Source organism: Trichogramma pretiosum, unplaced genomic scaffold (assembly GCF_000599845.2).
Source record: "Trichogramma pretiosum strain Unisexual culture from Peru unplaced genomic scaffold, Tpre_2.0 scaffold57, whole genome shotgun sequence".
In the NCBI taxonomy this organism is placed as follows: Eukaryota; Metazoa; Arthropoda; class Insecta; order Hymenoptera; family Trichogrammatidae; genus Trichogramma; species Trichogramma pretiosum.
This window is the reverse complement of record NW_019641637.1, coordinates 185,192-200,248: the sequence shown is the minus strand read 5'-3', so window position 1 is coordinate 200,248 and position 15,057 is coordinate 185,192. Positions and strand designations below refer to the sequence as shown.

The window sequence follows — 15,057 nt, the reverse complement described above, 5'->3', positions numbered from 1 at the left end:
TGTAAACGAGTCAGTGGCATCTGGCGCGAAAATGCGCAAGTTTTGCAAAAGACCGACTTGCGCGCTCTGCATAGTTCGACGCATTTACCTAACCGACGTGTCATAATCATATCGACGGAAGTGCAACGATCGATACGAGAAATTAGGATCGGCTCGGCCGATTTTCTTTACCAACGCAAAGCAATTCAGCGATCTACATTGGTCTGAGACTCGTACGTGTGTCGCCACTTACTCGATGCGGAAGTTGTAAAATCGGTTCGGTATACTAGGAACGACGAGTCGAATCTTGGAGTGATACACACGGCCAGAATACAATTTATGATGAAACCCAAGTCAGATCGGACACCTGCGCGCAACAAAATAAAGCTCGCGGGCCTGTAACGATGATACTGTATACGGAGTATACACAATTACGGCCGCGCGCATTATACTGAAAAATGAAACATCCGGTACATACATCTACACCTATGCATATATATGCAGTCACACATCATACAAGTCGCCCGTAGAGTCCCCCGAAGTGCAGCGAGCTCGTGCCGCAGCACAATATACTTACAAGCCTATCGCAGCCGCGCATGTGTGAGTAAGTACTTTATTTGTCGCGTAGAAATTCCTTCGGCGTGTCGTTTTACGCTCCTTCTTTTTTTTTCTCTCTCTTCTCTCGTTTTATTTCAAACATTTTTCAGCCGTGATTTCCGAGACAATGGTACGCTCGATTTGCGATAAGGCTCATGAGCGCGCGCGGCATTATTATTTTCGGTCTCGAGCCGATACGTACACTCGTCGGCTGTGCAGAGCTGAAATAACGCCGAGAAGACAAAAGCCGATGATTCATCATTAGGATTTTAGAAAAATTCTCGGATTAAAAAATGTTTTTCAATGAAAATACTGCGCCTGAAATTAATGAGAAAATTATTGTGATGTTCAAAGCTTGGTCGTTTCCGAGTTGATTATACACACGAGCGCAACGCTATGACGCATAAATGAAATATCAGAAGGAGAAAATAGTCTTTGCGCTACGAGTTGGAGAATTTCTGACGTTTAAACAAAGTTTCTATACTCTCGAAAGGCGAAAGAAAAAAGTAAAGAAGTTTTTAAAGCGACCAGCAGATAAATATTTGTGTAAATATACTGCGTTTATCGACGAAACAAAAAAAACGTGCAGTAACAACAGGCTAATAATAGCAAGAAACAAAGTGTCGGCAATCATTGCACATGAGAATAGCCAGCGGATCCTCCAAACGCGCGCAATTAATTTTATCTTATCTCCGGCATAGATGTAATAACTATGAGATGTAAGATCACTTGAAAAAAGGAGCATGATTATATGATTCCTGCGGTGCTAACGTTAAGAGTCGAGGAAGCCAAAAAAGCTTATTCGTCGTTCGGTTGAAAAAAAATTCGAGTACTCTCTAAGTAATGGCTCCGGACGGAGCAGGACAAAAAAGTAACGATCAAAATTGGGTATCCAGACGAAAATACGTACAGACGAGGCAAATCGCGAGCGAAGGCAGTTAGAGCGCGGGCAGGTGCACTCCAGCGTCTCGGAGCCAACGCAAGGTCGCTCGCGATTCACCTCGCGATGCCACGAGAGGAGAGCGCCGAGGCACGAACAGAGCTAGTCCGCGCAACGTGACGATCGCGAGGAAGAGACACAAAAGCCCCCGAACCGTCGATCGAAAGGTAAACAGCTCGTATTGCCTACCGAGACTCGCGTGGCTCTGCGGCAGTGATTACAACGAGGTAGGTATAGTACTGGCACGAGCGTGAAAAAGAAGCGTGGCTAAGCAGTCGAGCCGCCACACATGCCATTGCCCATCGTTGCTCGCGAGCCGTCAACACGTAAAAACGTTTTAGCTCTGTGTGTTCCGGCGAGACGAATATGTATATTATAAGTAGCTCTCGTGTGTACGCGGATAAAACGCGGTCAAGGCGCGAATCAAATCGATATGAGACCCCGCTGCCACCGCCGTCGCCGCCTCGCGATCGCTTCTCGCCTGCACGAATTACCAACGTCAAACCACGCGAGCTTCTTTTTTTCTCTCTCTCTCTCTCTCTCTCCGTCTTCGTCATTTCTTTTTATTTCTCAAAAAAGCCTTTGAATGTTTTTTGCGAAACGTCTGGGCAAATATCGAGAGTTCGCGGCTACGCTCCTTCGCACGTTCTCCCGCCTCGCACGGCTATACTCGAATCGGCGGCGGCGGCGGCCCCCGAGCTTCGATTTTTCTCTTTCTTTTAGCGACGCGAGCGAATAAATGTACGCACGTAGGCTGGCGAACTTTTCGAGTCAAACATTGACTTTTATATGTCATCGGCTTTGCTCCTGATGCAGTGATTGAATGCAAAAGAAAAAGAGATGGGTGGAATACGCAGGTCGCATTTCTCGGCGATAAGCGTATGGCAGATGTTACAGGCCGCGCACGTGCTGCTGTAAACACTCGGCATACCTACTGCGACGTCGAGAGAGCATTGGATTCAAAATATTTTGAAACACATGAGACTATCAAAGTATGAACGGACGGATGTTACTATTCGGATTTAAATGTCACGCTGCTTATACGACGAGGCTCGTAGCGCGAATAACTGCCGCGCGTCGCATAATAACGTACACTTCAAAATGTATCACATTCTCTGCTTGGCGAAAATCAATCCTCCTCTTCCCATCGCAATATTATCTTTTTTTCTTTGTTATTTTTTTTCTTTCGTAAATGTGAGTGCAGACTGGCTATATAGAAACACGCGTGGCGCACATGTTCCTCGGCAAAATGTGCCTCCGATCGCTTCGTACAATCGCGCGTACCATATAATATTTATTTATGGTATATACTGACCGTTCCTTTGTGCCTTTAGCGCTAGACAGTAATTTTTTACGTTAAAATATAAAGAAGCTTCTCTCTGAACAACGAGGGAGAACACAAATGCGCTGCAGGCTTTAATTTCTTTGTGCTTTTAAGCCTTCGACGCGTACTTATGGAGATTCAATTATCTCTACGAAGAAATAATCAGAACGCTTGAAAACTGATTTGGCTCATGACTTTTGTTAATTAGCGGATGTCATAGATATGAAAAATAAAATTAACACGTGCCGAAAGGTCACGGCGTAATGTTGGAGCCGCGAGCCGAGTGCGGCACTCATCATAGCGACGATCGGAGCACGTGTTTTGTCGTCGCATGGCGCGGCGGCTTACGTTGACAGTCCGCACGCAGCTCGCGGACACAAAGCCGATCGTAGCCTCGAGGCATTGTCGCGTAAAATAAGAAGGAAAGAAAAAAAAATTATCCATTAGAAAGGACGACACTTCCTCTCGCGTCGTCGCCGTCGTGGTCGTCTCCTCGTTTTGCAAAAAAAGCCTTGGTGCGGTTCGGCACTCGCGCATGCATACATACATAGATTGCGCACACATTTGCCATTTCGCAACGCACCGATGATATCAGCAGATGCACTAGTCTGTGCCGAGCTCTCTTCGGCATCTTGGCGTACGTATTCGCGCGCGCCAACTGGCCAGTTCGAGCGAACCAAGCTTATCGTTTCCGAGTACGGCTTATTTTCGTTCGCGCGTGTGTCGTCTTTCGTTTTTACAATTGCGTCGTCGAGATGCGAGTTTATTGTCCGCTCGCGCTGTAATTCTTTGTACGTATCGAGGCGTACTTGGCGCTCGACTGCGCCTCGGAGAAATAAAGAAAAAAATAAAGACGAAGAGAAAGAGAGTTTGGAATCGTCGAAAGCGCGTGATGTCAGAGAGAGAGAGAGAACGAAATTCATTGACACTTGGCCTGCAATTATCACCTCTGCGCCTGCTTAAGTAGCATATACGCGTGTTGCAAAGGTGTCGACGCGAAAAGGCGCACGCATAACTCGGGGGGCGCGGATCGCTCGACGGGACTCGTGCGCCCGTCCGCAGCGATAAGCTTGACCGAAACGTATCGGCAGAAAAATTTTCTCGGTAATTTGTTCGTATCTAATCGTGCAGTTGATACGTTGTGATTTTGTTTCTTATTCGCTCGACGCCAGGCGTAATTATTACATTTGCACGATAACCTAGACCTACATTATATCGTGTCTTCTGCATTATACGCTCCAGCCTTGGCACTCGAAGTTTGTCAGTTTTTGGCGCAACGTATATACGTATACCGAGTATTTGCTCGGCTCGTGTGGGACTGCAGTGCAGTGTCGAGAGTCCTCGCTCGGCACTATTTATATACTCGGGCGAAGGAAGCTCGTGCACGAGACTCTGTACAAAATTTTACACCGCGCCTACATTATCTATCGTAATATATATATGTATATACCAGGCCTGGCGTCGCAGTCAGCCAGCTCCGAGCCTTTGATAATCTTTTTATCGTCTCTCCTACTCGTGCCAATGTTCGCGTACGGAATCGTAAATGCGTGTAAATGGTATATAAGCGATATGGAATCGATTCGATTACAACGATTACGTGCGCCGCGCTCCAGCAAATCCGTAATAACGACGTGAGATAATAGTTACGTATGCGCCGCGCCGACGACGTCTGCTGACGACACGATATATGCGAGTGCACTAATAAATGTATATAATACTATATTGTATATAGCTATATATAAAATTCAGAGTCGAGAAAAGAGAATCGGAGCCGCGTAATGATGAATAATCGGCTGCCTATAGATTATAATATAGATTTATACTTATTCTAATTGCATAATCAGAGCCTTCGACTGTACTTTATACACATGAATATTTGCGAGCCAAACAACTCGATAAGGCGGAATAAGAGGCGCATAATAATATTAAAGCTCGGCGGGCCGCAGGTGCGATGATTATTCCTCGTTATACCGCTTCGATTTAGTTTGCAGGAGTTTGTGGATCTGGAACGTTCGTCTCTTGGCTTTATTTTTGACTCTTTATCAAGGGAACTCGAGCGCGCGACTCGCACAGATCTCGACAACTGCGACCGTTTTTTTTTCAACGACGTTGTCTTCTTCTGCTGCTGCTTCTTGTCTCAGATTTTTGCCTCGACGCTAGTCAAGTAAATATGTGTACATGCCGATTAGCGGCACAATGTGTGTATTGTATACTCGGCGTTGCGAAGAAGAAAAACCAAGGATGCATCGACGAGGAGGTAGTAGGCGGGGACTTTTTCAGATCGTCGACACGCGCCTTTGTCGTGTACTGACACTATACAGCGGATCGTGGTATTTTTGGAATGTGATCGGTAAAAGGCAAGACGCGCGCCAACAAAGACGTCTCGACGTACGCGCGCGTTAATAATAACGTCAAATATTACGCGTTAGGCAATCCTAGGAGCGAAATAAAAACAATCGACATGCACTGCGGTGTATATGCGTCCAAGAGGCGATCGTTGGCTATTCAGCTCGGCGAAAATTTGCATGAAAATCAATTCGTTGGCGCGCGCGACGATGAGCCAGCCGATTTATTGAGTCGACGCACGAATACATTTATATATTATACACATAGCAGGTATACGCCGGGCCGTCGCACGACGCAGTGTGGCTTCGTTTGAACGAACCACGCTATAAATGTCCCGTGACAATATCTTTTGACGAAAATAATAATAAATCGCTATCGGGCTTTTTATTTGGAGAAAAATGCTCGTTTCTCCCCCCCCCCTTTCTCTCTCTCACTGTTTCGTTGGCCGGCCACTGCCGTGACAGAGGAATCGCGTACTATACTTGTGCGCCGGAATAATAACAATCGAACAAATTCAAACGCGCACATAACATGCACGTCTAATATTATACATATATAGCTGCGGTGTGCAGTATAGACGACGAGGCAAACTACGACGACGATGCGATGGCACATTTGATTTTTTCCCTACTTTTTATCATATTGTGTGCCCGATTTTGCATACTGATGAGCTCGAAAACGAGTTTGCGCACCGTCGGGAGAAAGTAGATTAGAAACCAAATAGAATATATTTTCATGCAAATACGCAGGCAGCACCGCACACGCATATACACTACAGGTAGGTATGCACACCGTGTATGTCAATAACCTAAATAAAATAACACATTTCAAGCATCCAAGTGCAAATATTGCAAAGCAACTCGTGTCACATAGCTGGTAAAACTTGAGCGGTATGTGTGTGGGCATTTTTACTGAGCTGCCGGTGCAGCTACCTATTGTTTTGATTGACCAAGGAAATTACAAAGGAAGAATTTCATCGAGTACGAGCGCTCGATTCTCTATGAATTATAGGTATGCACTCTGCGCGAATACATGCATATAATAGAGCTGCGTATAACAAAGCACGGCGAGACGATGTCGTATGCATGCAAATGCTGACGTCGCGTGGCTGAATTTCCTAATGTCGAAGCTGCAGGCGCCTCCACCGCTGCTGCTGCGGCGGCTCGAGTAGCACTTTTTACGCTAAAAAGACCGAAAATAATTACGCAATAGCATCCGCAATGTCAATGTCTCTCAGTCCGCGACTATAACTGTATATATAAACGTATAATGACTCGTGATACGTGCAGCCAGTACAATATATAGGTGCATAGACTTTCCGAATCAATAAACACAAAATATCGCTGCATCCCCTCTCTTACTCACTGACGAGAGCCTGTTTAAGTTGCTGCTTGCATTTTTCTCTCTCTGTCTCTCGAAAAACTGGTAAAGCCCGCGACTAGAATAAACGCTACTTCGCTCTGCGGTTCTCTCGGGGTATTTTTCAAAATGATCGTCGCCTTCGAAACTCCGGACATAAGACTATGCGTACGTTTCATAGAGAGCTTCCTCGCTGCTCCTCCTGCTTTTTCGCTACAGTCAAACTCGAGTGCTCCTTTGATCTCTCTCTCTCTTTTGTACCAAATTCATCGATCTTGCATTTTATCTGGAAAATCGGCTCGATTTTCCGTTCGGGAGCGGTCATATTTGCGTCGTCGGTGCAGAGCGAGCTGGCACACTCCGCGTCAAAGTCGAAAGTTTCGAGCGGGCGCGCGGCAAAGAAAGAAAGAAAGAGGAAAAAAGCTACACGAGATGCATGTATAATACGTATAGGTGCTATAATATGCATGGACTGCAGCAGAGGCACGATGATGTATGTGCTGCGAGGTGCAAGTAGGCAGGCAGGCAGGCAGGCAGGCAGGCAGGCAGGCTCGAGCTATCGGTCGCGGCATAGGTTGCAGTTTGCAGTGCGCGCCTCGAGACTCGAGAGCTAGCGCCAAGCGAAAAGCAACGTTCCGTCTGCTGTTCTCCTTTCTCGCGCGCGCGCAAAATAGGCGCTGCTCACTGCACTGCCTAAGACAGTTGGGAGCTCGGCGGTCGGCTCACTCGCTCGACAGTCGACGCTCGCGCTGAGTGACTGAGCCGCGGCGACCGCGAAACAACCAACACAGAGACGCGAATTTCGTACACACTCACGCACGCGCTCACACCGACTCGACCATTTGCTGCTGCTCTCTAGCACAACAGTGCGAGCAGCCGTCAAGCAGTGCCAGAGGCACAGCGAGCCGTTGCTGCTTGTGTTATATATTATTGCTCCGAGTGCAGCGCACGTCGTCGCGGCCAGTATCTACACTGCAGCCGCACAAATAGGCAGCAGTGCGGTAGCTCTCCCGAAAGGTTCGCCAAGAGAGAGCGAGAAAGAGAGAGAGAGAGAGAGAGAGAGAAAGAGATACACTGACTGCACTCGCAGCACAATATCCGTCCTTATCGCGTACTGCAGTTTGACTCGAGCGAGCGAGTGTCTGTGCACGCCTGCAGTTTTATTTTGTACGAGCTGCTGCTGCTGCTCGCTGCAGCTCGCTGTGTTTCTTAGATACTCGAGAGAGACACCGAGACAGTACAGCCTACGTGCAGACACGCTGCGCTAATAACGACTCTGCTGCTGCTGCTGCTGCTGCTGACTCTCGACGATTCGTCGTTTACGTGCGTTGTACGATTTTTTGCTCGCTCACGCTTCGCCTCTGCGCCACTACGGAATATACAACTCGACGAGCAGGCCTGTTATTCGCCAATAGCGATACTCCTGGCCAATCTCATTATGTGCACTTATACTTCCGGACACTGCATCGGCCCGTGTTGAGGGTCTGCGTACCGACTGTCGAGCTAAGCATGCTGATCTGCTCTGCGGCTGCCGCTGCTGCATATAAATGCTGATACTCAATACTGATCTCTCTCTCTTTCGTGTGCGCGAGTTTCTCTGTGTGTGAGTGCGACGACTGTGAGACTTGGTGCTTTTTTGGCCAACGACGAAGATTCCCGAAGCAGTGCTTATAGCTGTCGTCGTCGTCGTTTTTACTCTCCGCCTCATCCTCCTCGTCCTCGCGTCCATCCGCTCGAGTGTTTCAACGCATGATGTCTCCTGTCTGCGTTGCCCACACACACACGGCATAGACTCGTCTTCTTCGTCCGTATGTGACAGCGCGATATGATGTATTCAACGATTGTTCATGCTCCTGGTAGGCATAAATAATAAGCAAACGTCTCGCAGCGATTCTGCTATACGAGCCAAACTGCAACGGTGTGCTTGTGTTTTTTGTATAATATATCAAGTGTGTTGTTTCACGAGAACGTGCAGTGAACCAGCAGTCGTCATCAACGAGAACGCGATGTCGACCCCTTTTTCTCAGTGTTGAAGCTCGTTGTTAAACCATGCTCCATTCTACCGTGTCCACTTGAAAATATTACCGTTTTTGCTATTTACTCATGAAGCTTGACGGAAATGAAAATTCTCCTCCGAGTGTTTTTACTCAAACCAACTTCTGCAATAGGTAAGATTAATTTTACTATTTTTTAAATATTTCTTTAAAATCTGTGAAATCTCATTTTTATTTTGCACTACTGTTGCATTTGAGTGTTCTTAAATTTTATTTCAAATGTACCCGTGCACAATAAACGTGTTACCTGATGTTTAACTTGACACTTCTGAATTGTAAATAATTAAACTTCAAAAGATTTGTAAACAACTACATTCGCGTTTACTCATTTTCCATCTATCATGGTAATACGGTTAAAACTTGAACTTACATTCAATTCATTAACCAGATTCCGTTAAATAAAGTAAAAATGATATAAAGTATGTGAATATACAGGATTAAATTGAATAACGTTCACTTATCTATGCATGTTGGCATAAATTTGATTCAATCATAACATATGTTCCTTATTCCAAACTTCAATACATCATTGAAAAATCAATATCAACTATATAATGAAGATGCAACTTTATTAAGATCTCATCAAATACTTTTTTAGTATCTACTAAAAAACATTCGATAACTTTTTTACTTTGTTTTACTATTCAATGCACAATAACAGACTTTTTTTCAAATTGCTGTATATTTTATTACTTGCATTTGTCATTCCATTGTTTTGTGACAATTTGACCTTCTACATTGTTTGCTTTGTCAAAGAAAATATGTATAGTTACCACAATATAAAATATTTCTATGATAATCTGTTATTATTTAATTCAAAAAAACTTGTGTAAATGAAAATTCTAAAAAAACTGCTCTTCAAGCTTTATATAAATAGTCATTGATCATTGATTATTTTTTTCAAAAAGCATAAAATAATATTTAATTATACTGAACCATTAGTTATTCATACTGACATATTATATATATTTTTTGGGTACACACTTTTCTTTCTTTACCCATAGATGTTCTACATACTAGATCAAAATAAATTTAAAAAACTAAATAATTATATGAAAATAATGTAAGACTAATAAATTTCAGATTAGTAAAAGCAGATGTACTCTCTTCCAGAAAGGTGATCTTAGCAGCCTTAAAAGCTAGCAATCAACCAATTGCAGTAATTAGGGGATGCCTAGTCTACATTCGCTCGTCGTACGACGAGCTTCTCCTATGGACATGGGTACTGCCGCAAGTTCTGTAACTGCAGTTAATCCACACTCCAAAACCAACAGTAGTCCTAATTCTAAAAAAATGGAAAAAAATAGCAAACTCAGTGGTATAAGACTGCCTTTATTGCGTAAGGATACCAGTACCATCAGTCTTTCTCCAGCTGAAAAAACAGCAAACAAAAATGGTGGAGAAGCTCCATTATTGAGACCAGAAAGTAGTGCTAGCCTTGAAGTTCGAGGTAATAGCTGGGTCAATTTAGGGCCTACGGCGTTAAGAAAATGTGAAACAGCAGTTGGTCTAAGCACATTGACTCTCGAAGGTCGACCAGTTAATCGCAGCAGAGTATGTTCACGCTGTTCAAGTTTATTATCACTAGCTTCTGGATCACGATACAGCTTAGCTGGGGGTAGTTTTGTTCCAGCAGCTTCATCACAACAACAAATTGGCCGTTTATTATGTAAACTTTGCTTAACAGATGTTATTTCTTCAGAGACTTTTTCTATTGAAGATTGTGGTTGCTCTTATTGCAAAGATGTAAGTAATTTTATACTAGTAAATTTAAAAACCATAAACAAAATTAATAGATTTCAACGATTTTTAGTGCATGAATGCCTATGTTGAGTTTGAAATCGAAGAAGGAGCTTATGATATTAGCTGTCCAGATGCTAAGTGTGACCAAGATGGAATGCTTTCTATGAAAGAAATTAAAACTCTTGTTTCTGAAGAGCTGCTAGAAAAACATAAAAAGTTTCGTCTGAACCGAGGTATAAAACAATTCTTACAAGATACTTTTTCCTGAAATACTTTTTTGCTGCATAATGTAAAATGAAAAATTGTTAGATACACAAATTATTACTTACCATTCTTAAATAAGACAAAAGATTTGAATATTCTTTAAAATCACACAATAGATTGAAGCAACAACTGTTATTAAGCGTCTCATTTCCATAACGTTTAGAAATACATCCTCATATCACTCATTTTAATTGTGAATCTTATATTTTCGAAATTTCATGTTTTTCCAAATTCAAAAAAATGCGAAAAAAATTTTATTACTATACTCAAAGCTTTATAATTGACTGTAGCATCCACTTAATGATTCTAGTTACATAAATTTTAAACGAATTGTTTCAACTATTGAGAAACCAAAATTCTGTCAAAAATGTAAAAATATGACTTGTTCGTTTTTTTTTCAGACGTGTCGATGGACAAAGATAGAGCTTGGTGCCCACGCGCCGGATGTGAAACGATCTGTTCGTTGAACGCTGGCGAGGCAGGAGCCGGTAGCCCGTCAGGACCGGTGCACTGTCCTAGCTGTGCCACGGACTTTTGTTACCGGTGTCGCGAGCCATGGCACACGGGTCCGTGTCCTGAAACACCGCTCGGGATACCGTTCGACAGCGACCACATCAAATGCTGCCCAATGTGCTCGGTGCCAATCGAGAAAGATGAAGGTTGCGCGCAAATGATGTGCAAGCGCTGCAAGCACGTGTTCTGTTGGTACTGCTTGGCTTCGTTGGATGTAAGTTTTACGATGACTAAGTAAGATAATACTCTCAACGATGTGATATTTTGTGCCTGCGAACACGAGATAGTGGAACAAATTTTTCTGCAGCAATATTGATTACACATATGTTGTCGTAATCTTTCGATTTTCTTTGTACATCAACAGCTTTGAAAGTTGATGCATAAAATGAACTGTATCTATAGTTTTAACAAGAAGAGATTTATTACATAGTTAACAAAACGGGCTTTGATAAAATTGAGAGAAAAATTAATTTAAATATGTAAGTGTTTTTGAAGAAAAAAGGATTTTATACCATTCATTTAGTGATAATTTATCGAGTTATAAATAACAACATTTGAATTGATTTTTTTCATTTTTACTTGTAAAATAGATAGAATCTAATAGGCATAAAATGCTTGTTAAAAATGTATAGTATCAAAAACGATTGTTTGGTCAATTATCCAATGGCATATTTAATTACTCATCAACATATTATTGTAATAATTTTTTCTTACAACTGCGACGTAAATAATCGTGCATAAAAGTGCATCATCTTTATGATACATCGAAAATCACTAATTTCACGTTTTTATATGTTTAGGATGACTTTTTACTTCGACACTACGATAAGGGACCATGCAAGAATAAACTCGGACATTCGCGAGCTTCAGTCATTTGGCATAGAACACAAGTCATCGGTATATTCGCAGGTTTTGGTTTGCTTTTACTGGTGGCATCGCCTCTTCTGCTGCTCGCTGCACCATGCATCGTTTGTTGTAAATGTCGTGTCTGCGGCTCTTCAAGACTTGATCAAGACGACGCTGCTACTGCAACGGCGACAACAACCTTGGTGTCGGGAGCACCTTCGGTAGCGTCGGCCGCGCAAACAACTAACGTTATAGCCACACCCGCACAGGAGGACGACGCGACGACATAAACACACTTTCACGCACTAAACTTTAAGAAAAAAAGAAGCCTATAATTAAGTGCAGCGCGTGCTACCTTATTTTTTATTTTTATTATAATCGTTCTTTCAATGGTGTGATACTTTCTGTATATAATCGATACAAGCACTGAGAAAAGTATGTTACAGATGATTTTTATATAAAGATAAGATTAAAGAATTAATTTGATATTATAGCATTACACATAGAAATAATCAAGCTTCCAAGACTAAGACTATAATATATTATTTTAATGGAATATTTGCTCACATATGAAACGGTTAAAGAAATAATCAAAGAATAAGTATACCTTATTATAATATTTGATTATAAAAAATATCTTCATTAATGAAACACGGTAAAAATTTATCACAATTTATTTCCTTGTGATCTTTATTAAAACGTTGTAATTTTTTCTTTAATTTAATGTGATAAAAACTTGATTTCATATACTTCCAAAATGAAAATGATGTAATTTTAAAAATCTAAGTATCTAGCTTTTCAACTAGATTCTAGTTTTTTTGAGTGTTTTAATATAATTTTCACGCAAAATTCAAATTTTTGGATGTAACATAAAATATTCGATTCCTTTTTTGAATTTACTTATGAGACTGTATAAATTATTCGCAGCTATTAATTGTTTCACTTTATTTTAGAATTACAAAAAAAATATCGAATAAAAATGTATATTTTATGAAGAAATGATACTTTTCTCAGTGCACGGTAAAAAGAAATAAGTGTTAGGGGGAGTGTCATTTAATATGACAAAGTTTAATTCGATCCGCGAGATATTTTACTTCTCGCTTTAAAAAAGTCAACAAAATCATGTGAATCCTCGCTAGTTTTTAAGACGTTGAATCAAACGAGAAGAGCAACAAAGGGAAGAAAAGTCATTCTTAATGTAATATGTATTATAGATACTACTTATTGACTTCCTTTTTTTGTTAATGAAATTAGAAATATCAGTTTCTATGCGTTACATAATCAGGATAAGCTGCTATACAAATAAATTGATTATCAAGTTACCGCAAAGTTGAACATATAAAGAAAAAGGTAAAAACAAATTATACATTCCTCATATAAGAGCCAAATTCAGTGGCTTTATCGAGCAAATTTAAAGGTTATAACTATCGATTTTCTCAAAATTAAAAACTTGAAAATGTAAGATTTGGAAATAGTAATTATTGACATAGTTTGCATAGAAAAACTTTAAAGTTTTTTCACGACTGTTATAAATTAGGCTATCATTGAAGTTGCCCAGTATAAAAAAAGTTTTACAGCGGATAAAATTTGTAAAAATATCAATTTACGATTTTACGCAAAGTGTATCTATATTTCCACAAAATTATTACCTTTATAGATGACGAATCTGCATAATGTTAAAAAAGGTATTATCTACTGATTTCTTTTGGCGCGTGTGCATGTACATATACAATTAAGTAATGGTTAACGATGTTTAGTGATATTTTTATCATAATAACTAGAAATAATTATTATTTTTGACAGACAATGTGTTATATCATAATACGAAGTTTACGTAAAATACTGTATTTTTTTAATAGTTACTCTCAGATTGACTTATTAATCGTTTGTATCAAATTGCATTTGAAAAGTGTACAGAATAATTAAGTCAAATAACAAATATTTTTTCCTCTTACTTTTTAATCTATTCAAAGTTTTCATAATGAAGCTTACTCGGTCTTAACGAATATGATCTTTCACTATGTAAATAACTATTTTAAAAAGCAGAACATTTACTTAAACCATTTTTGGTGAACGTATCTACATTATAGAAATGAAAACAAAAATCTAAGCACTTGTACTTCTTTCTTCAGAGATTTCAAGAATTATTTTTTTACTCATATTGAAGTAACTTATTTGTTATGATTGAATGGAAGAAAAATTATTCTGATAAAATGAATTCATACTGTAGAATCATGTTTTTAGAAAGTCAAAATTTTTATTAGAAATTAATATGGCACTCAGTACTAGTCATTGATAATTAGATCGTAAAGCAAAATACCATTGTATATAAGAATAATTAATCTTCTATATATTTACAGTAAGCAAAACGCAAATCAGATACTTTCCACAGACCGTATTTAATTAATTTGCAATGAAGATAAAATAGTGCCAAAGTATTCCAACATTCTTAATTTATTATAAATTCAATCATTGACAATGGAATGCCAATGAGTCATTTTTTTATAATGCCTTATTCTAATTACAACACGATGTACTTTTTCAACTCTACTTTAAAGAATGTATGATAGGACAGGAAGACTCAATTATATATGAATTGTGAAGTATCATATGAAAAAACAGTGCTCCGTCAGTAAGAATTAAAGTTCCAACTGATGTAAATATAATTAAAATCATTCATTTGCCTTAGCCTTGTATAGTGTTGTACAAGAAATTATGATAATTTCAACTATACGATTAATGATATTAATTATAAAACAACATTGATAAAATGTTAAAAGAAAATTAACACAAATAAAAAGTATGTGATTAAAATATTTTGTTCTTCCATTAAATAGCATTTATATTCTTTTCCACTGTTCCACTCCATGAAAGATGAAAAATTAATCGTCCTCGAAGATGCTCAGTATTATTAATAGTTACGATGCAAGGTTTCGTTGAAAATCGGATGCATAACACTCACTTGGATTTGGGGAAAAATTATTTTATGTTGAATAAATCATATGTTTGATGAAATTAATATTATTTGAAATCATTTAAAAAATAATACAACCATGTTTACCCTCAAATCATGCATATATTTTTATGTATAA

The 15,057-nt window shown here is 40.0% G+C and overlaps 1 protein-coding gene across 4 annotated transcripts; it reads left to right on the top strand.

Annotated features, from left to right (window-relative positions):
- The first annotated feature begins 7,289 nt into the window (after positions 1–7,289).
- On the top strand, positions 7,290–14,940 carry LOC106649621 (E3 ubiquitin-protein ligase RNF144A). Of its 4 annotated transcripts, none has more exons than XM_023459421.1 (6): positions 7,290–8,401; positions 8,521–8,713; positions 9,683–10,345; positions 10,413–10,575; positions 11,008–11,333; positions 11,920–14,940. In XM_023459421.1, the coding sequence occupies exons 3-6, from the start codon at positions 9,770–9,772 to the stop codon at positions 12,253–12,255; spliced, it is 1,401 nt and encodes a 466-aa protein (XP_023315189.1). In that variant the 5' UTR covers positions 7,290–8,401; positions 8,521–8,713; positions 9,683–9,769; the 3' UTR covers positions 12,256–14,940. The 4 variants fall into 4 exon arrangements, with proteins under 4 accessions (XP_023315189.1, XP_014222585.1, XP_014222593.1 ...); XM_014367099.2 differs by having other exon boundaries at positions 8,512–8,713; XM_014367107.2 differs by having other exon boundaries at positions 7,290–8,713; positions 9,713–10,345.
- Positions 14,941–15,057: the final 117 nt, after the last annotated feature.